Here is a 22,877-nt window from a genome sequence, read left to right as displayed (position 1 = left end):
GACGAGTCTACATTTCAAATTGTTTTTGGAAATCATGGACGTCGTGTCCTCCGGGCTAAAGAGGAAAAGGACCATCCAGATTGTTATCAGCGCAAAGTTCAAAAGCCAGCATCTGTGACGGTATGGGGGTGTGTTAGTGCCCATGGCATAGGTAACTTGCACATCTGTGAAGGCACCATTAATGCTGAAAGGTACATACAGGTTTTGGAGCAACATATGCTGCCATCCAAGCGACGTCTTTTTCAGGGACATCCCTGCTTATTTCAGCAAGACAATGCCAAGCCACATTCTGCACGTGTTACAACAGCATGGCTTCGTAGTAAAAGAGTGCAGGTACTGGACTGGCCTGCCTGCAGTCCAGACCTGTCTCCCATTGAAAATGTGTGGCGCATTATGAAGCGCAAAATACGGCAACGGAGACCCCGGACTGTTGAGCAACTGAAGTCGTACATCAAGCAAGAATGGGAAAGAATTCCACCTACAAAGTTTCAACAGTTAGTGTCCTCAGTTCCCAAATGCTTACTGAGTGTTGTTAAAAGGAAAGGTGATGTAACACAGTGGTAAACATGCCCCTGTCTCAGCTTGTTTGGAACGTGTTGCAGGCATCAAATTCAAAATGAGTGAATATTTGCAAAAAAACAAAGTCTATCAGTTTGAACATTAAATATCTTGTCTTTGTAGTGTATTCAATTGAATATAGGTCGAAAATGATTTGCAAATCATTGTATTCTGTTTTTATTTATGTTTTACACAACGTCCCAACTTCATTGGAATTGGGGTTTGTACATGTGGCGTAAGTCGCCAGCCACTTCTTTTCACCTGATAGTGAGGAGTTTTGCCAGGGGACATACAGCGTGGGAGGATCACACTATTCCCACCAGGCCCCCCGGACAGGCGCCCCGACCGACCAGAGGAGGCGCTAGTGCAGCGACCAGGATACATACCAACATCTGGCTTCCCACCCGCAGACACGGCCAATTTTGTCCGTAGGGATATCCGACCAAGCTGGAGGTAACACGGGGATTCGAACTGGCGATCCCCCGTATTGGTAGGCAACGGAATAGACCACTATACCACCAAGACCCTGTCATGATTTATGGTACTTTACATACATCACTGTATTTGCCACATTTTTGGAGATTAACCTACTTATGCCATATTCAAAATTGCAGACTTTGCAACACCTGAAACCATAATTCAATCAGCTTTATTGAATAAATAAAAAAATAAGCTTACAGTGGAATAACTGCTAATTGGGTCTTCTAATAGGTCTCATTGAGAGTTGCAAAATCGCTGCCTCAGCACCCAAATCGATTGCCAGCTGTTTATAAATCCAAAGGCATGGTATCTCTAAGAATAGATTTAACAATACGTAAGAAACTCTGCTGAAAATACAAAAAAAAAAAAAAATCTGCTCAAAATAATTAAAAAAAATACGCCAAGGTTTGACTTTCTCTTCCATATATATATATATATATATATATATATATATGTCTCCTTTATGGAAAGGGCTACATAATGGAGTTAAAAAGGTGTAGTTCTGATAAGCATTGGTGTGTATTTTAAGCTGTACTATATGGGTGAAGAAGGCTTTTTGTCTTTAAATGGAAGAGAGAGTCACCTTGGAGTATGTTGATATTGTGAGCTGACTTGTTTTTCACCCCTCCAACTTACATTATATTAGCATAAAGCAGCAATGCCATTCTCAGGACTTCGATGCACTCGAGATCAAACTCTTACTCTGAGCAGCTTAATGCACACTAACCCTGACCAGGGTGTCACGGGGAGGCATGCTGGGATAGGCTCCCAAGACCCTAAGAAGTAAGTGGGTAGGAAATGTATTATATTTGTTATGTCATTACATTCCTTCTTAATCCCCAGCGTGCTGTGGATGTGTACATACAACCACTGTGTTTTCATACATCTGCCTGTTTTCTCAGCTGGCAGGAATCATCTAAACCTTCAAAGATGAACAGCCAGTTGCATGTCGGCCCACTCAGTGAAGTGAAACACATATTCTGCCTGTTTATGTGTGGGGGACACAAGTGTCAGGAGTGATTTGCAACAGAAGGGTACCAGCCAGAGTTAAAGGGAAGGGTTACAAGACTGTTGTGAGACCAGCTATGTTGTCTGGTTTGGAGACAGTGGCACTGACGACAAGACAGGAGGCGGAGCTGGAGTTGGCAGAGTTGAAGATGCTAAGATTTTCACTGGGAGTAACAAAGAAGGACATGCTGAATATGGAGCTGCCAGGGAAGAGGGAAAGAAGAAGACCAAAGAGGAGGTTTATGGATGTGGTGAGGGAAGCCATGCAGGGGGCTGGTGTGATAGAGTGAGATGCGGAGGACTGGAAGAGATGGAAATGGATGATCCGCTGTGGCGACCCCTAATGGGAGCAGCCGAAATTAGTAGTAAGGATGAAGAAGGACAGGATTAGGAACGAGTGTATTAGAGGGACAGCTCAGGTTGGACGGTTTGGAGACAAAGCAAGAGAGGCAAGATTGAGATGGCTTGGACATGTGTGGAGGAGAGATGCTGGGTATATTGGGAGAAGGATGCTGAATATGGAGCTGCCAGGGAAGAGGAAAAGAGGAAGGCCAAAGAGAGGAGGTTTATGGATGGGGTGAGGGAGGACATGCAGGTGGCTGGTGTGACAGAGGAAGATGCAGAGGACAGGAAGAGATGGAAACAGATGATCCACTGTGGCGACTCCTAATGGGAGCAGTCGAAAGTAGTAGTAGTAGATGTGTGTGTGTGTGGGGGGGGGGGCATTGGTGCAGCTGTAACATAGCAGTAATCTCAGGACTGATGAGGGAGACCTGGGCTGGGAACCACAGGGCTATGTGTTTCAGGATCCCAGATGTGGCCAGTTGTGACTTTGGACAAAGCACTTCACCCAAAAACTGGTGCCAGTGGCACTGCACTGTGGATGACACTGTGCAAGTCCCAGTCTGGGCAACGTATGCAGCAATATCGTACACATTTTCATTGACCCATATGGACAGTAAAGTATAACTTAGAAAAAAAATTACAAATATTACAACAAAATAGTTGCTAGAGGAGATGCCAAGGCACATTTGTTACACCGAGCTTCCCAGTCTTGCACCATGTCCAGTTTATGTGCGTTGTAGATTGAGCAGATGGGTGCTACAGTAAGCCACCCCCAGGCAACCGAAGCAATTTCCAAATGGCCAGTCAAGGCCAACACAGCAAGCGAGAGAAAGAGGGGCGAACAAATGATAGAAAGCCCTTTCATTGTAATATCACTGCGGCTACCTCCTAACTCACATAACGGCGTCGCATTAGCCTCCAGAATCAGCATGACTGTGCAAACCTCAGTTGTCTCGCATTCTGTGTTGAACAGGACGCATTTTACTCATCGTTACTTAAAAGTTAAACCATGTAGTCTGCTATCATGTGGTCCATGCTGCTGGACCTCAAGGTCTTAGCAGGTCATTAAACAAGAGATGCGGTGAAACAAAGTATTTAATTGCCAGCCTCCCTTTCCCTGACACCTGCTAAAAGTCCACTGTGTGCCGAAGCAGGCAAATGAACAGGGCTTGCAGGTACATGGACCGGCGGCAAGAAGACATGACAACATTATAACCCGACTGGCAGGACCGGGTCTGAAGTAAAAGCAGCAGGAAGGAAATAAATGCGATAAACTAACCAGTGTTGGATTTATTAAGCCTTTTCTTTTTGCATTCATCCATTTCTCCTCAGGTCCAAAAAACCCCGCTCAAGCTTCTCCTCCAGGATCACCTCAAGGCCCACCGGTAGGACTTTTCTTAATTTCTATTCTGCAACCTGCGCTTTATTATAGTCATTAAAGCTGTGGCAAAATACTACTGGTGTGTGTGAGTGTGTGTGTGTGTGTGTGTGTGTGTGTGTGTGTGAATGAATGACCACAAAGCACACAAGCCCCTTTGCAAACTTCCCAGGGGACCTAGCTTATATAAGACCCCCAACGAGAGGAATTCACCCCTTTTCTCCTCCTCCGTACAGCTGTTTTGTTTTTGTTGTTGTTGTCATTGTCACAGGTAACTTATTTTTGTTTGTTTGCCCGAGTTTGTGTTGTGGCTGTAGAGCCATCAAATAACATAAACGGGGCTTGTCCAAAATGTTATTCCCCATTCCCTAGATTTACAGTTGAACCTGCTTAAGTCAAACTCTAACTGGAATACTCCTGCAACTCCAGGTTTTTTTTTACATTCCGGAAAGAACTTGTACACTTCATACCAATCCGAAGCGGAGAACCCTCTTAGCAAGATCGTAAGACCAAAGCTGTATTTCACTGCTGTTTATCTTGTTTTAGTGAGGCACAGATCGACTCAAAGTTTACAGTCAATCATGGCAGGTATTTGTCGGAAGCGAGAGATTTATTTGAAAACCAGGAGATGTACCTACCTAGAAACCGCTTCGTTCAGTCTGCGCAGAGGATGAAATCAGAGGTCGGCTGTGTGGTACAGTTACATGGAAAATCAAATGCCGTATTGACGATATAAAAGACATCTTACATGAGCAGGGAACACGATGGAAGACACCGTCATGTCATGTGTGAACAAACGCTGTCTGTAAATCCTACAGACAGAAGCATTATGTGTGAACAGGGAATCACCGACTGTGCCGGAAAAATCATTCCAACAGTATGTTGGGTTACAAAACTGGCAACGTTCGGGCGGGTAGCAATGAAGAGGAAAAAAAGGTCAAGCCTGTATTTGTCTATCTTATTTATTTACACAATTCTTCCTATCACTATTCCAAATTTTTTATTATTTTTTTTTTGAATTTTCCCCCTTTCTCTCCCCAATTGTACTCAGCAAGTTACCCCACTTTTCCGAGCCATCCCGGTCACTGCTCCACCCCCTCTGCCAATCCGGGGAGGGCTGCAGACTACCACATGCCTCCTCCGATACATGTGGAGTCGCCAGCCGCTTCTTTTCACCTGACAGTGAGGAGTTTCACCAGGGGGATGTAGCACATGGGAGGATCGCGCTATTCCCCCCAGATCCCCCTTCCCCCCGGAACAGGTGCCCCAACCGACCAGAGGAGGTGCTAGTGCAGCGACCAGGACACATACCCACATCCGGCCTCCCACCTGCAGACACGGCCAATTGTGTCTGTAGGGACATCTGACCAAGCCGGAGGTAACGGGGATTTAAACCGGCCATCCCCATGTTGGTAGGTAACGGAATAGACCGCTACGCTACCCGGATGCCCCCACTATTTCCAGTTTAAAGCGCTAATGACAGAGGGGAAAGACAAGTGGCTGTCATCCACTGATGAGAGGTGCAGAGCTGATTTTATGTGCGGCTCCCATCAGCTGGCTTCATGTTATGTCACATAATAGGAAGCCAGCAGAACACATAACTCTCACCTATAGAGAATAGAAGCACTGTGGGTGGGTGGTGAGATGTAAATGTCTTGATGCATGCTCAATAATCCAGGTAAGGAAATCCCAGAAAGTTGAATCAGTTCATCTGGACACAACGTTTTGTGGGAGAAACATTTCATCACTCATCCAAGTGACCTGTTCAGTCTCAACTGACTGCAGGTATCCCCACCTTCAACCATACCCACATCTGGCTTCCCACCCCTAGACACGGCCAATTGTGTCTGTAGGGATGCCCGACCAAGCCAGAGGATTCGAACCAGTGATCCCCGTGTTGGCAGGCAAGGGAATAGCCCACCATGCCACCCGGATGCCCCTCACTGCTGCACTTTATAGGGTAAAGCTGTTCCGATTAATCAATATTCTATCACTAATACTTCACTGTCAGAACATTCGTTCATCCTACCATCATCCATTCAAGTGTAGTCTTGATGCAGTCTACAATATTTTCTCACTTCAGATACATTTTAGTATCTTGTTCAGTTGAGTGAGAGTAATATCTGGAGATCAGTGTGGGGATGTGATTCATGGCCGTCTCATGGGTCAGAACGCTCGGCTGGTGTTTGCATTTCACAAAACTGTTTTAATGGAGAGTTTTAATTTCTGACTGCGACAAAGAAGGCCACTATATATTCCTTATACTTGAAATTGCAAACTTTAATTACATTATAGCTAATGTTTATGGTTTTAACTCGCAAACAAAATAATGCTTATATTGACAGATAAGAAAAACGTCTTCTTCGCTGGTTATATACATTTCCAAACTCTTACGTCATTTTCAGAGGACACTTCAATACTGTGCTAGATAATTAAGGCTCGGCGTTTTCGGTTTTTATTTTTCAAAGCCATCCAGCATGCCGAATTTCGCCACATGAGGACACTGTTGCATAACCTCACATGAACAGGAACAAATTTTGGATCCGTGGAAACATAAAATCCGGGTGAAAGTCGGTTCAAAAATCTGGGTATTTTTCGGTGAAAATCGGTGAAAACAGAAAACGCTGAGCCTTGTAGATAATCAACTTGACAGGTGGCCTTCAAGGAGATCAGATTCCCCAAGTACTCGTGAAGATGTTCATACTCGATTTGATTTAACTGATGCATGGAGGAATATGTATTTTTGCTTTGTTTATACATTAACGTTGTTGTAAATTGTTACAATATATTTTTTTAATGTTTATTAGTTAAGTCCGTCAGAATGTGTAAATACTTAAAACAACTTTAGCTCCATGGCCAAAATTAGCATTATAAAAACAATTTTTAGGTGTCCTTAGCTAACGTAAAATTGTCCCTAGGTGTGTGTGTGTCTGCCCTGTGATGGCCTGGTGGCCTGTCCAGGGTGTCTCCCCGCCTGCCGCCCAGTAACTGCTGGGATAGGCTCCAGCATCCCGTGACCCTGAGAGCAGGATAAGTAGTTTGGATAATAGATGGATGGAAGTATATTTTAGAATTAAGTGAACATTACATTTAGAACTAGCCATGATAAAATAACTTCAAGAAAGAAAAAAAAACACGTTTGAAAACTGAGTTTCTTTTTAGTTTTATTTTTTTCCAATCAGGTTGTAGCTACTGCCAAATTGGATCTGGGTCCTCCTCAGCCTGAGGCAGCCTGGTTTGCGTTTATCTCAGCTGAGCAATTTTCCTTATTTTTCTTGTTCAAATTTGAAAATTTATTTTCCCGTGTCACAGAAACCAAAATCACATTTCAAGGTAATTGAAAAATGAGCGAGCACTGCTCCCCTGTGCTCCCACCCACCACTTCACCCCTGTCCGTGATTACCAAACATCTGAACCTTTCAACAAGGCCCTGTCAGGTTGACAAATTTTTTTTCCCTCCCCGGCAAGATCAACTTAAGTGGATTTGAGTGCACTATTATTTTCTCCCCTGTTATTTTTGAGGCTAACTATTGTTATGCAGAGTGTCATATGACTTAGTTTGCTTTTGAAGCTTGCCCAATTAGTCGGCAGATGTTGGAGAGTCCAACACCACACTGTTATTTTTGTGCAGTGATCCCAGGTGTGGCTTAATGCATGCAGTGGAAATCCACTGAAGGTATTTTGAGTAAGCTTGCATTTCATTTTTGTTTTCTTTTTTTTTAGATGTATGCTCTAGTTAAGGTAGATGTGCCAATCTTTTTTTTTTTAAGCATGCAACAATTTTCTGAGTTTATTGACACACATCGCATTTGTCAGGAAGTATAACAAGATTAGTAAGGGCATTGAATTTTTGTTGTCAGCATATGGTGCATTGGTTGATTTAGACCAGGTAATTCTTTGTTGAGCTGGTACTTAAAAATAAATTGGTCAACTGCACAGACTCTTTTTTATGTATATTCATACACTGAAGACGTTTTGAATACAAATGCTGTTCTTGTTTCCAGTGGTGGGTTCTGAGTTGCTGCAATTAGTATCTACACAGGTAGGCATGATGCTGTGCTGTTGTGGATAAGTCATTACTATACATTTTGGGTTAGCCATTGTGTGCTTTGATAGGGTCATGACAAGGTATACGTACCGACCAGCCAAAACATTAAAACCATTTACAGGTAAGTGAATAACATTGATTATCTTGGTACAATGGCACCTGTCATGGGGTGGGATATGCTAAGCAGCAAGTGAACAGTCAGTTCTTGAAGATGATGTGTTGGAAGCAGGAAAAATGGGCAAGTGTAAGGATCTGAGTGACTTTAACAAGGGCCAAATTGTGATGGTTGGACAACTGAGTCAGAGCATCTCCAAAACGGTAGGTGTTGTGGGGTGTTCCCAGTATGCTGTGGTCACTACTTAACAAAAGGGGTCCAAGGAAGGACAACTGGTGAAGTGGTGACAGGGTCATGAGTGCCCAAGGCTCATTGATGTACTTGGGGAGTGAAGGCTAGCCAGTCTGGTCCGATCCCACAGAAACGCTACTGTAGCTCAAATTGCAGAAAAAGGCTAATGCTGGCTATGATAGCCAGGTGTCGGAACAGACAGCACATTGCAGGTGCATATGGGGCTGCGTAGCCACAGACTGGTCAGTGCCCATGATGATCCCTGTCCACCACCAAAAGCGCCTACAATGGACACGAGTGTCAGAACTGGATCATGGAGCAATGGAAGAAGGTAGCCTGGTCTGATGAATCACGTTTTCATTTACATCATATGGATGGCTGGGTGAGTGTGCGTTGTTTACCTGGAGAAGACATGGCACCAGGATGCACTATGGGAGGAAGGCAAGCCGGTGGAGGCAGTATGATGCTCTGGGCAATGTTGTACTTGGAAAGCTTGGGTCCTGGCATTCATGTGGACGTTACCTTGACACGCACTATTTACCGAAACATTGTTGCAGACCAAGTACACCCCTTCATGGCAATGGTATTCCCTGATGGCGGTGGCTTCTTTGAGCAGGATATCATCATCATCGGCAGTCACTCAGAGTCTAGTATGACTGTCCTTCTTTTGGGTCCTTCTGGGTCTTCAGGTGAGTGCAGAAGCTGATCCTGGAGCTGCATAATGGGAGGATGCCTGCACATGACAGCTTTTTACATGGAGTGACTGATAGGCCTGCAACCATCACATGCGTCCTTGGCAGGGGGTGGCCAGAATCCCCTGCAGCCATCACATGCGTCCTTGGCAGGGGGTGGCCAGAATCCAATGGCACAGAGAACCTAGACGATTGGGGACCACAGTCTGTTGCAGCCTTCATCCGCCTTCACTGCTGTTGTGACCTGGAGACATGTTCTGCCAGTTCCACCATTGAAGTCTTTGTTGGATCGTGCTTCATCTGGAACCTCCCCCTTGACCTATCTGCCTTGGGTGACCCTACCAGGAGCCAAGCTCCGGATGGCATAGCTCTTGAGATCATTAGTACACAGCTCTTGGTATCAGTAATAATAATAATGATGCATTTTACTTATATAGTGCTTTTCATCATACTCAAAGACGCTTTACATAAATTAGAATAAACTTAAAAACAACACACCAAAAACATGCAACACAACATTAATTACACATGAAAGCAAGTCTGAAGAGGTGAGTCCTGATTAATGACTTGAATGTGGGCAGATTGCAGCAGTCTCTGATGTGCTTGGGGAGGGAGTTCCAAGAGGAGGGGATAGCAGGTCCAGTGCTCGGTCCTTAACTTTCCTCAGATTAGGGGTGGCTTAGAGGCGAGGAGGGGGGGTATGAGAAGGAAATGGAGAAGAGGTGTGTCTTGAGACGGGATTGGAAAAGTGGGAGGGATTCTGAGTCTCTAATGATTTGGGGGAGTGAATTCCAGAGCCTGGGAGCTGCCCTGGAGAAGGCTTGGTCACCAAAGCCATGGAGGTTGGACCTGGGGGTGGAGAGAAGGGAGGTTGAGGTGGATCTGAGGGACCGAGAGGGTTGGTAGGGGGAGAAAAGGTCGGTGAGGTATGGGGGAGCCAGATGGTGAAGGGCTGGTGGAGGACCCTTTATTAGTACACGCAAGCTTCTCCACCACGGCAAGGTGGCGACCCAGGAGAAGTCAGCAGGATATTGTGCCCTGCCATACTGCAAAAATTGTTCAGGAATGGTTTGAGGAACATGACAGAGTTTATGGCGTTGCCTTGGCCTCCAAATTTCCCAGATCTCAATCCGATTGAGCATCTGTGGTATGTGCTGGAAAAAGTCCGATCCATGGAGGGCCCCACCTCGCAACTTATGGGACGTATAAAGGATCTGCTGCTAACATCTTGGTGACAGATACCAGGGGACACCTTCAGAGGTCTTGTAGAGTCCACGCCTTGATGGTCAGAGCTATTTTGGCAGCACCAAGGGGACCTACACTATATCAGGCAGCTGGTTTTAATCTTTTGGCTCATCGGTGTATAAAACTAGGTAATGAGCTACAACATTCTGGCAGCAACATGCTGCCAGCCCTCCACTTATATGAACTACTGATGAGGATCCTCCACAGGTTTGCCCTCAGCAGGAGTCCACTGATGATATTGCATGCAGGTGTGCAACTCCTTCCATTGAAAACAATGAACTAGAGAGAGAGACAGAGAGAGAGAACCAAAACACACAAGGTACACAGCATTCATACTAAAAGGAGGCTTGAAAAATAAATAGAACACATACTCACACAGGGGCTCATGGGGGTGGAATCATGACAGGTCAGGTGTTGTGTCTGTAGCCATTGAGGGTTTATAAGTGTGCCTGACGGCTTTATTAGCTTAGTGTTGGGCTGCCCATGCTTTGTTTGTAATACCCGAGTTCTTGGTGGTAGTGTTTAACCCACTTGTGTGTTGCATTGATTTGACACATTAAATGTTTATGTGCCAAACAAGTGCCTTGCTTTGTTGTCACTGGTTTTTCTTGTGTGTTGAAGTGGTGTTTTTTGTTGTACTTCTGATATTTTCCTTGCCCTTGGGTAAATAAACTTCAAAGCTGTGTTTGTAATATAGTTGGAGTTGGAGAGGTTCGTTAAGTCTTTCACTGTGGAGTAGTTTCATAGTTGCACTAAAGCAGCTTTTGTATATCTCAGGCCATTATAAAATTGATGGTAAAAATGTTAAAAAGACAATTAGAATCCAGGTATGACTGAGCAGAATGTACAACCCAAGGAATTTAGCTTGGTTTCCTTTGTTGTCTGACCAAGAATCCAGTGTGGTAGAATGTTCCTCTTTCATCCACACTTACTAGGTTGATGTTCGCAAAACTGCTACCTTAATTGTTCTTTTCCCTGAGAGGGATGTGGAAAAATCTTTCATCATCATGAGTTTGTGGCCAGTGGTTTAAAATGGCCTTAGGGAACTTGGAATTTGTTGTTGTAGTATGTTCTCTCTTGTACAGCCCAGGGGGCACCTTCCTCATTAAGTCTAGATCAGTTCTGATTATGAGGGTGTCAAAGCTGCCACTCTGTGTGCCTATGAGTGAGTCCCTGAAGCCTAAATCCGGCACTCTAGGTTTTCAGAAGCAAGAGAAGCAAACCTTTAACTGAAATTTGCAAGAGAGAAAGATCTTGTTGCAACGGTTGTGTAGGCTTACTTCTCAATAGGTTAATACTCAAGAGGCACTCAGACAGTTGAGCCTTTTGGACGAGCTTAAAAACTGAATTCCTGACTCAGAAACCTCTTGTTCAGTAAGCAGAGATTGTGTATGTCTGAGAAAACCGCTGTGCTTGCTGATCAGCAAGCACAGCGGTACAAATGGTAAAGAAGAATGATGAGCCTCGTCATGAGACTAAAGGCCATGCTTCTCTTTGGAGTCCCAATTCACATTGGGAGGGAGACGGGTTTATTTTACTGTACATTGTTGTTAGAGGTAATATTGTGCCTTTCGGTTAAAGCCATTCTTGGTAAGTATGCTACAGTATGTTTAGCGGATGTAGTGTGGCTCATCTTGATGCTCAATTGCATACTGTATACCTACAGTTTGGCTTGGTTAAGGGCCCTTCTACTGTAGAGCCATGGTCCTCAAACTATGGTACGCATACCACTGGTGGTGCATATGCTCCTTCTAGTGGTATGCGGCGGAATCTCCGAAATATTTTTTAAAAATGAAATAATATTAATTTAAAAACATATATTACAGGGTGTCTGGGTGGCGTGCTAGTTTGTTCCATTGCCTACCAACATGGGGATTGCTGGTTCGAATCCCCGTGTTACCTCCGGCTAGGTTGGGCGTCCCTATAGACAAAATTGGCAGTGTCTACGGGTGGGAAGCTGGATGTGGTTATGTGTCCTGGTCGCTGCACTAGCGCCTTCTCTGGTCGGTTGAGGTGCCTGTTCGGGGGGGGGGGCAACTGGGGGGAATAGCGTGATCCTCCCACATGCTACGTCCTCCTGGTGAAAAGAAGCGGCTGGTGACTCTACATGTATCGGAGGAGGCATGTGGTAGTCTGCAGCCCTCCCCGGATCAGCAGAGGGGTTGGAGCAGAGATCGGGATGGCTCGAAAGAGTGGGGTAATTGGCTGGATACAATTGGGAAGAAAAAGGGGGGGGAACCCCCCTCCAAAAAACAAAACACAATACTCAGAATACTACTATGAATAAAAATACCTTAATGTTGTGTTACTGTAAAGCCCCTTGAGACAAATTTGTAATTTGTGATATTAAGCTATACAAATAAAATTGACTTGACTTAACTGAAGTGCTAGTGGCTGCTTCAGCAGCGCCAGTGAAGTGTCCACAGCACCTGCAAACGGCACAAAACGGTAAGGAAATATGACTCGAGTTGCATCAAATTTGGATTCAGCTGGAGCGGAACGGAGCAAGAGCCCAGGCCACAGTGTGTTGTATGTAGTGATGTTCTTAGCAACGAGTCTATGAAACCATCACATCTCACGGCGTCTTACAACCCAATATGCAGTGCTGAAAAACAAACCAGTTGATTTTTTTTTCATGACGAACTGAAGCGTCCACGTCCATGGTTCAATCCTGTGTTGCTCCCATAGCCAAAGTACAGGAAGCTTTGTATCATGCCAGCCTCCGCATAAGCCACATAGAATCGGTGAACAACTGTGTCTACCATTAGCCAAAAAGATAACACTCATCATGTGTGGGGAGAAGGCTGCTAAACAGGTAAACTTGGTGCCATGTTCAAACAACACTGTGTCACAGGGAGCCATCGCTGATGACGTCACAAACACACTGACTGAGCACATTAAAAATTGTTGCTATTATTCCATCCAGCTAGATGAGACTACTGATGCTGCAGATTTGGCCAGTTTGCTTGTTTACATCAGATATGAATGCGATGGTGCAGCTCAGGAGGACCTTCTGATCTGTCAGTCACCGCAGACCAGAACTACATCTGAGCACATATCCTGATTGCGTTTTTCCAAGAGAATGGTCTCGATTGGGGAAAAAGTGGGTTGGAGTCTGCACCGACTGTGCCAGGGCTATGACAGGTCGCCACAGTGAAGTTGCAGCTTGAAATTGCGAGTTGGCACCCGAGGAGCAATGGACTTACTGCAGCATCCATCCCAAGGCCCTGGCAGTGAAGAAAGATGCCTGAAGAAATGAAGTCTGTGCTGGACTCAGCTGTGAAAACTGCGACCTTCCTTAAGGCCCGACTAATGCATTCTCTCCTGTTCTGTGTGATCTGCAATGAGTTGGGCAGCGAGCATGTCCGACTCACACTTCATGCGAAATTAAGGTAGCTATCAAGAGGGAAGGTGCTTTCGAGGCTTTTCAGATCGCACAAAAGCTCCCCCTATCAGATGTTTTCGAAGATACTGTGTGGCTCAGTCAACTGGCAGACTTGCCGGTCATTTTCTCTCATTTAAACGAACTGAATTTGGGACTACAGGGACTCTCCACCAATGGTTTTGATGTGCAGGACACAGTGTGTGTGTGTGTGTGGGGGGGGGGCGCTACCCCTTGCGTTGTATGAGAGTTGTGTGGAAGCGTTTGAGTGCCAGTTCTAGTGCTGCCCCTTTGTACAACATGGCTGTGTCTGACAGCAGTCAACATTAAATAATATTCTTATTAGGAAAAGGGTTGCCTCCTGTGTGAACTGTTCGTAGCTGAATGGGGTAGGTCGACGCTACTATGTTTTAACGTCGGTCATAAAGGTGGTACTTCGAAAGCCAAACATTTTCCGAGGTGGTACACGATGTAAAAAGTTTGAGAGCCACTGCTGTGGAGGAGTAATATGCTGCTTTCTATTCAGCGATTTGACTGGAGGAAACGTGTCCCCTCCCCCTTCCTGTTATTGTTGATCACCCAGTTGGTTCTGTAGTGGATGACTGATTCTGGTGTCTTATCTCAGTTACCAATCGTGATCCCTGTTTGTGCAGTGACCTGTGTTTAGGCTTGTAGTTTAGAGAACACGTTGGACCTTTCGATGAAAATAAAGCATGTTTCAAACACAGTAACCACCTTTGTTCTTGGCAGGTTTAGGTTGCTACAGTAAGACATTGTCAACATGAATAGTTACGTAATGTGGGATAGACCAAGATATTGACGAACGAGATTCAGCTACTGAGAAGGAAAGTAACCCGTTTCAGACACAACTTGTCAAAGGTCAGACATTCATTGAGTATGTCTGCATGCAGACAAATAAGCTGAGCATTAACCGATACAGGAATAAGTATAATATCCCATAAACCCTTATCTGATTGTTGGGGTCAGGTCCAAATCGAAGTATGGAGGACACGGTCGAAGCACACGGATTTTTTTTTTTTTACCCACAAAAGTTCACACTGTGAATGGGTTGTTGCTTGAACAATACAATAAGGGAGACTTGAAACACAAAACGGCTATGAACAAGTGAGGTCCGTGTACATTGAGGTGGATAACTTTTGGAAAACTGAGCAATCCGCTTTTTAATCAGTTACGGTCACTGTCAGTGCTCCGAAGCAGTAAACAAGTAAGCGACTTAATTTTAAGCTTTAATCGCAAATGAAGAATAGCAAAGCCTCGACTTGAGAGAGGTGGGGACTTCTCTTGATAGTCTTCGTCATAAGATTATGAGCCATAAGCATGCAAAAATATTAAAATATGACATGGCGACACTTCCTATTAACCTCACACGTTTTACAGAAAAAAATACCCTTCCCTCATTTTGCGTTTGAATCCAGTGACCTGGCATTATTGTGCGTCTCTTCATTTATTTCTCTTCATTCATCATTTGTAATGAGTTGATGAAGTTGTTCACTTACTGCTCAGATTACTGACACTGACAATGTCCGCCACTACATAAACAGACCCGTGATAATATAAATGCACTCTGAGAAACTCCTTTTTTGTTTTTTTTGCCCCCCCCCCTTTTCTCCCTAATTGTGTCCGGCTAATTACCCCACTCCTCCGAGCCGTCCCGGTCGCTGCTCCGCCCCCTCTGCTGATCAAGGGAGGGCTGCAGACTACCACATGCCTCCTCCGATACATGTGGAGTCACTAGCCGCTTCTTTTCACCTGACAGTGAGGAGTTTCACCAGGGGGACGTAGCACGTGGGAGGATCAAGCTATCCCCCCCCCCCCAAAAAAAAAAAAACAGGCGCCCAGACTGACCAGAGGAGGTGCTAGAGCAGTGACCAGGACACATCCCAACATCTGGTTTCCCATCCACAGACAGTTATTAAAAATAACAGTAATAATGATAATACCATTTATTTGTGGGCACCTTTCAGAGCACTCGAGGACACCTTACAGAACACAGTAAAAAACAAGCAACACTGTATCAGCCAGCATAAAATCAAAACAAAGCAGAGTAGACGATAAAAAGTTAACACAACAGATAAGTATAAAATCACCATTGGCATAAAACTCAATGAATTGTGGATCAGACTGAATAAGCCAGTTTGAAAAGGTATGTTTTGAGATGGGGTGTGAAGGTTGAAAGTCAATGTTGTGAATGTTGGGAGAATTCCATAGGCGAGGGGGGGGGGCAGAATGACTGAAGGCTCTGGACCCCATGGTAGTCAAGCGGGACAATGGTGTAGTGAGTTGGAGAGCAGAAGAGGATCTGAGAGTGTGGGAGGGCATGTTGATATGAAGGAGTTCAGAAAGATATGAAGGAGCTAAGGTATTAAGGGCCTTAAAGGTGAGAAGTAGGATCTTGAAGTCAATACAGTATTTAACAGGGAGCCAACCGAGTTGTCAATTGTGTCTGTAGGGACGCCCGACCAAGTCGGAGGTAACACGGGGATTTTAACCATTGAGCCCTGAGTTGGTAGGCAACTAAATAGGCCGCTATGCTACCTGGATGCCCCAAACTCCTTTAAGGATTTTATGAATGGCTTCGAAATTCACGTTTCTTATGAATACCTCTTGGAAATTTGGAACTGGTTCCAAGTCGGAACTGGTTCTCAATGCCAAACTCTATCAGTGTGGGACTTTATAAACAGTTGTTCCAGTCTGTGAAAAGCCCCCTCTGCAGTTCTCAAGTAACGGCTGTTCCCAACGTCAATGAGCCATTCAAGCTTGAAGCTGATGCTTGTGGTGCACACACTGTGCTGTCCCTCTGGGAGATGACTCCACTGGTATTCTGGTTTTCAGCTGCTCAGCATAACAGTGCAGTGCTTTATCTAGCTAGATGGTCCAGCTCCTCCTTAAGCGATCGGGAGCAAGGCTGTGTGTTGAGAAAGGGTCAGAATGGTTTGCTACTCTTGGTGTGAAAACCAAGTTCTTTAGTGTGTGGCAGGTGTGATGGATAGCAAGTGTGTACGGAGGTTAATTTGGCTCCTATTAGTATGGAAAACTAAGTAGTCTGCTTTGTGCTGCAGGGTCAGAATGTGGCGGTAAAGGCACGTAATCATAATCTTTTTAGCTGGGGGTAGGTGAAGGGCTGGAGAGTTTTAGTTGATGTTGGAATACAACTGCAGGTTTCACAGATAGTAATTGTGTCCACTACTTTGAGATGACAGAGACTGGATGGAGTAGATAAAATGTAGCAGACATGATTATCTGTGGAACCTGCAACTGCTTTCCAACATCAACTTCAGAGGCCAGATATGATTCTGTATTCAGAAGTGAGTAGTGGACTTAATTGAATGAACAGTCCAGTGTGTCGACGTATTGGGTGACGTTTTTGGGAGGAAGAGGTTAATGTTTGCAGGTATGATAGGTGAGGCCAAGGGGCTGTGGTTAGCTAGCTGACATTAGATCAGCTGAAATAGGTGTTAGAGGATTTGTAGCTGGATCAATGATGTTGTTTTTCCTCAGGTATATGAGGTCACTTTGACATCAGTCCCGATGATGTCTGACACAACAGAAAGGGCTACTCCATGCATGAGATGAGATCAGCTCAACTGGGCTGTAGCTCTTAGACCTTGTTCTTGCAGGTTAGTGATAGGCAGAGGGTGTCAGATTTGGTAAGAAAGGGGGTTCTGGGATGCCAGAACTTAGTTTTGAGCCCTCTGGAGGTGCCTTGGAAAACATCTGGGATGGTAGTGCCCACTGGATAATCCCAGTGAAATACTCACATTGCCTGTTATCTCATTGGTTGTTACAGTTTGGTAGTTAGCTAAACCACTCGGAATCAGGTGCATTTATGACGGCGCCAACTGATGGTTCATTCTTTGAACGCAGGGTCAAGGGTGTGAAGTTGGCTGAATTTTTCCGTCTTGGTTTGTCGAATCAGGTTTTATGTGTAGCCCGCAAAACATCAACATAAGGGATTTAACATCGGATCCTGTGTGTTACTGAATGATTATCTTACATTATGTTCTGCAAGGAGACCTCAGTGATGCCGTGGGCTCTCCAGCATTTCGAGGCTTATGTTGGTTTCTCTTGACTGCTCATAACAACATACACTGACCGCAACTGTCTTTTGTCTGTAGGCCGTATTTACAAACACAACTAATGGCTCATGTGCTGGGTGGTAATCTGTCAGGGGTACAACATGAACATTAAGCATAAGAAAGGTCTCAGTAATGTAGTGGCTAATGTGCTGTATTAGTCATGCGAGTCAGCCTTGTATTCCCGTCATGTTTGTAACTATACAGCTGATGAGCTATAAGTGTAACAGTAAACAATAGACTGATGTCAGAAGAGTCATTGTAGACAAACGAAGGCAAGATGAAATGAGTTTTTCCACATTTATGATTTTGCATCGATATCTTTGCTTATCATTCTTCACCAATCATTCTCACTGGTCTTGTCTATCCTGTAAGTCACAGCATGCTTTGGTAGTTGGTCTTTAAATTACTGAAATGTAAGTCTCTTGTGTGTCCTTTTGCTGAAACTGATATAGACAAAGGATGCAAATTGAATCCAGCAGCTTACCTTGACTGGCTGACAATATTCAAAGATACTCTTGCAGCACCTACGACCAGGTTATAGTCCCCTTTCATGGTCTTTATGGATAATATTATACCAGGGTATAGTCCCCTTTCATGGTCTTTATGGATAATATTATACCAGGGTATAGTCCCTTTGCATGGTCTTTATGGATCATATAAGAGACATATGATTATTAGTGATTTACAGTGTCAGAAAAGACACTGCCACCGAAAGAAAAAAGGGATTTTTTTGGTTGTGAATGGAATACATTTTACACATGTGGTTACAAGTACGTAATGTCATCCTTTTATAAAGCATTTATGCATAACTTAAGTTGTCTTTATCAAAATATACATCAGCAATGGTTTTTTAAGATCGCATGAAGGCTGGGTAAAATTGAGTCTGGAGCAATTGGGTGCATGTGTTTTTGTATGCACATGGTCATAAATGTGTGTGTGTGTGTGTGTGCATCTATATCTGTCTCTGTATTCTGCGAAGGCAAACGTTTGCATCCATGCAGGTATTCTGTGGAGGTGCATATACATGTTTTTCTGGACCGGGCTAAGCTGTGTGGGCTGTGAGCGATATCCCTTTAGCCTGAGTGATTCTGTCACTGCAGGCTGGGACTCGTGATGTATGCTGCTCTCTCTCTCTCCCAGCAAGAGGCCAGGGACACGGTCTGACAGATGTGCACGCTCACAGACACGCACACTCAGTCTCACACATCCGGAGTGGTGAAGGGATGAGATCAGATTTGCTTAAGCATCAGAACTGTACCCCATATAAAGTCAGCGGCCGCTGCTGTTCCCATTTGATTGGGCTTGTCAGCAGAGGATGGCTCTTGTAGTGCTGGACCTCCATGACTGCCAGTCCTCCTACTCTATGAATTTACTCTACAGGACCTCATTTAAACACTTTGACCTAAACATAGGATGGTGTTTAAAGATGTATGTGCTCATTATGTTGTAACACTATCCAGAATTACACTTCAGCAAGTGTGGCTGGGATTTAAAGAGGTAGTAAACCAACCCCCCCCCCTCCCCGTTTTCTTTTTTTTTTTTTTTTACATTTTTTGAGTTGAAAACAAGTTGGCCTAGGATGGTAAGATTGATTGCCTTCATGATTAATTCAGCAAAAAAGACCTGTCACGTGGCTGCTTTGTGGGAGAAAATCTGTGCCTTGTCTTCCATTTGGGAGAAAACACACATTGACATCATCTTCCAGGGTGTCCGGGTGGTGTGACGGTCTATTCTGTTGCCTACCAACACGGGGATCGCCGGTTCGAATCCCCGTGTTACCTCCGGCTTGATCGGGCGTCCCTACAGACAACATTGTCCATTTCTGCAGTTGGGAAGCCAGATGTGGGTATGCGTTCTGGTCGCTGCACTAGCGCCTCCTCTGGAGGGGGAACTGGGGAGAATAGCGTGATCCTCCCACACGCTACGTCCCCCTGGTGAAACTCCTCACTGTCAGGTGAAAAGAAGTGGCTGGCGACTCCACGTGTATCGGAGGAGACGTGGTTGTCTGCAGCCCTCCCCGGATCAGCAGAGGCGGTGGAGCAGCAACCGGAACGGCTCCAAAGAGTGAGGTATAATTGGCCAGGTACAATTGGGGAGAAAAAAGAGGGGGGAAAAAAGAAAAAAAAATCATCTCCCTCTGACTTGCCTATGTCATATGGGGCCATTACAGGAGCCCTGTGTGACATAGGCAGTAAATACAAGTAGAGTCTAGTCTATTGTATTACAGCAATAGAATATGAGGCAAGTTGAAACACAGCATGCCAGCATTAGCCAGTTAAACTCTCTGGGTGGGCTTGTGAGAACCTTGGATGAGATGTTTTACTGTTACCTTCAGTCTTAACCCACACCGTCATCATGGTCCTCTACATCTACACCCCTTTTTTTCCGCTATACATGGAAACCATTATCACTGTCCTCTACATCTACACCACTTTATATCCTCTATACATGGAAACCATTATCACTGTCTTCTACATCTATACCCCTTTATATCCTTTATACATGGACACCACCATCACTGTCCTCTACATCTACACCCCTTTATAGCCTTTATACATGGACACCATCATCACTGACCTCTGCATCTATACCCCTTTATATCCTTTATACATGAAAACCTCCATCACTGTCCTCTATATCTATACCTCTTTATATCCTTTATACATGGACACCACCATCACTGTCCTCTACATGTACAGCCCTTTTATTTCCTTTATACATGGACACCACCATCACTGTCCTCTACATGTACACCCCTTTTATTTCCTTTATACATGGACACCACCATCATTGTCCTCTACATCTATACCTCTTTATAGCCTCTATACATGGACACCACCATTACTGTTCTCCACATCTACACCCCTTTAAATCCTTTTTCTCTACCTACCTCTTCTCGCTGGCATTCAATTCAAGTTGAGCTTGACACCGTGATTTTATTGTGCAAATATATTTTTAGTCTTATATTTTATTGTTTACATTTTATATTTTATTGTGTCTTCTTTACATATCGTTTTATATTCATATGTGCCACTTATTTTATATTGTATTTTAAGCTTGTGCAGAACTTTGGTTCAACTGTTCTTTTTTTGTAAATGTGCTATATAAATAAGCTTGACTTGACTTTTTCTGAATGTGAATGGGTGGAGACGGGCTAAAAAAAGAGTGCTTACTCTTTATTTGCTCTCCTCGTTTCTCTTGAACGTTGCGTCAGAACTCACTTACGCCTAATTAACCTTTGCTGATAATAATAATGTTCATCAACATCATTCGTATTCTCATCATAATTAATCACCATTCTAACAATGCATGTTATTTATAACACACTGCTTTATCAGAAAGTCTCAAATGCTCCAGGAAATGATTCAGAAAAGTAGCAAAAGTGACAAGCAACAAAGAAAACCGTGACTAACAGAACGTTACAGAGAAAGGCAGAGACCTTTCACACAGTTGAGGGCCGTTCACAGAAGAAGGCATCTTCTTTTGAACCCCCCCCCCCCCGCCACCATTTTCTCATCCAATTGTATCCGGCCAATTACCCCACTCTTCCGAGCCGTCCCGGTTGCTGCTCCACCCCCTCTGCCGATCCGGGGACGGCTGCAGACTACCACATGTCTCCTCCGTACATGTGGAGTCGCCAGCCGCTTCTTCTCACCTGACAGTGAGGAGTTTCCCCAGGGGGGACATAGAGCATGGGAGGATCACGTTATTCCCCCCAGCCCCCCCCCCCCCGAACAGGCGCCCCGACCGGCCAGAGGAGGCGCTAGTGCAGTGGTCCGGACACATACCCACATCTGGCTTCCCACCCGCAGACACGGCCAATTGTGTCTGTAGGGACGCCCGACCAAGCCGGAGGTAACACGGGGATTCGAACCGGCGATTAGAAGGCATCTCTAAAATGTTTTTTTTTACAGCCCATGTGTTAAAACTCTGTCTTTCTGTGGTGTTCTCATATGGTCTGGAGAGAGTTCCACAGATGGGAGGGTGACGGAGCAGAAAGCTCACTCTCCCATAGTGTGGAGTGGAGCCCGTCTGTGTGTCTGTAGACTCTTGCAGAGGAACTGGCTGACGGTTGTCACTATGTAGATTGCTGCTTATACATTTGAAATAGGAGCCCTTATTTCCCAAAGCAAATGGTGCTTTTTCTTAAAGTGGAGTCATCGATATCAGCCTTGGTGGTGCAGATTTTCTGTTGCTCGGTGCCCCCTGTTTGTTGATGAGGAGTAAATCTACACCTCGCTGTGCAGCAGAATACCCCATAAGAGACTGCACATTTGTAATATTGTATCCAAAACCTGATATATGAAACTTAAATCCCCCTCCCTTTTTCTCCCCAATTGTATCCGGCCAATTACCCCACTCTTCCAAGCCATCCCGGTCGCTGCTCCACCCCCTCTGCTGATCTGGGGAGGGCTGCAGACTACCACATGCCTCCTCCCATACATGTGGAGTTACCAGCCGCTTCTTCTCACCTGACAGTGAGGAGTTTCACCAGGGGCGCGCAGCGCGTGGGCGGATCGCACCATTCCCCCCAGCCCCCCCCCCCCCAACAGGCGCCCCGACCGACCAGGGGAGGCGCTAGTGCAGCAACCAGGACACATACCCACATTCGGCTCCCCACCCGCAGACACGGCCGATTGTGTCTGTAGGGACGCCCGACCAAGCTGGAGGCGACACACGGAGATTCGAACAGGTGACCCCCGTGTTGGTTGGCAACGAAATGGTACCGCTATGCCATCCGGACGCCCATAAACCTGATTTTTACGAACCTTAAACATTCAAAGAGAAGATTGAGAATTTCAGCATTCATGTGTGCTCGTGCCATCATTTGGGTTGGGGTCAATTTTATTTTGTCGTGACAGGGGGCAATTATCTTTGCAACAACACAAGTCCGGAGATAAATAAATGAGTTTGATAAAGTTTGATCATTTATTTTCCCCGTTAACACTGCGTGCCTTCTTATAGCCGCCCTCCCCGGGGAGCGGGGGGGGGGTTGTCTTGTAAAGCAGTGGTCATTAGTACCGCGGCCTGGCAGAGCAAACCCTGCTGTTCAAAATGCAGATAGCCGTCTGAAGGCCATCCAAGAGTCTGCACACGGACATGAAACAAACACAGAAAAATATGTGAAGCCATGCCACGTCACTGGCCACCGTTCCTCAACTGATGCCGTGCCAAGATTTCCACAAAATTCTCTAATGCCGTCTCTCCGTCTCTGTCTCTCCATCTCTTTCCTTCTGTCTTCTTGGAAATGTACAGTTATGAATACTCCATATTCTATCCCCCCCCAAAAAATCCTCC

At 45.1% G+C, this 22,877-nt stretch overlaps 1 protein-coding gene across 1 annotated transcript in view; it reads left to right on the top strand.

Annotated features, from left to right (window-relative positions):
- The window catches only part of nphp4 (nephronophthisis 4), a 309,249-nt gene that overhangs the window by 152,264 nt on the left and 134,108 nt on the right, over window positions 1–22,877 (top strand). The window contains exon 14 of the mRNA XM_056302210.1: window positions 3,745–3,776. Within this exon, the coding sequence (XP_056158185.1) occupies window positions 3,745–3,776 (32 nt within the window). The remainder of the gene's footprint in view (window positions 1–3,744; window positions 3,777–22,877) is intronic.

This window comes from Lampris incognitus, chromosome 2 (genome assembly GCF_029633865.1).
Source record: "Lampris incognitus isolate fLamInc1 chromosome 2, fLamInc1.hap2, whole genome shotgun sequence".
NCBI lineage: Eukaryota > Metazoa > Chordata > Actinopteri > Lampriformes > Lampridae > Lampris > Lampris incognitus.
The sequence above is the reverse complement of the archived record's forward strand: the minus strand, read 5'-3'. Positions and strand labels throughout refer to the sequence as shown.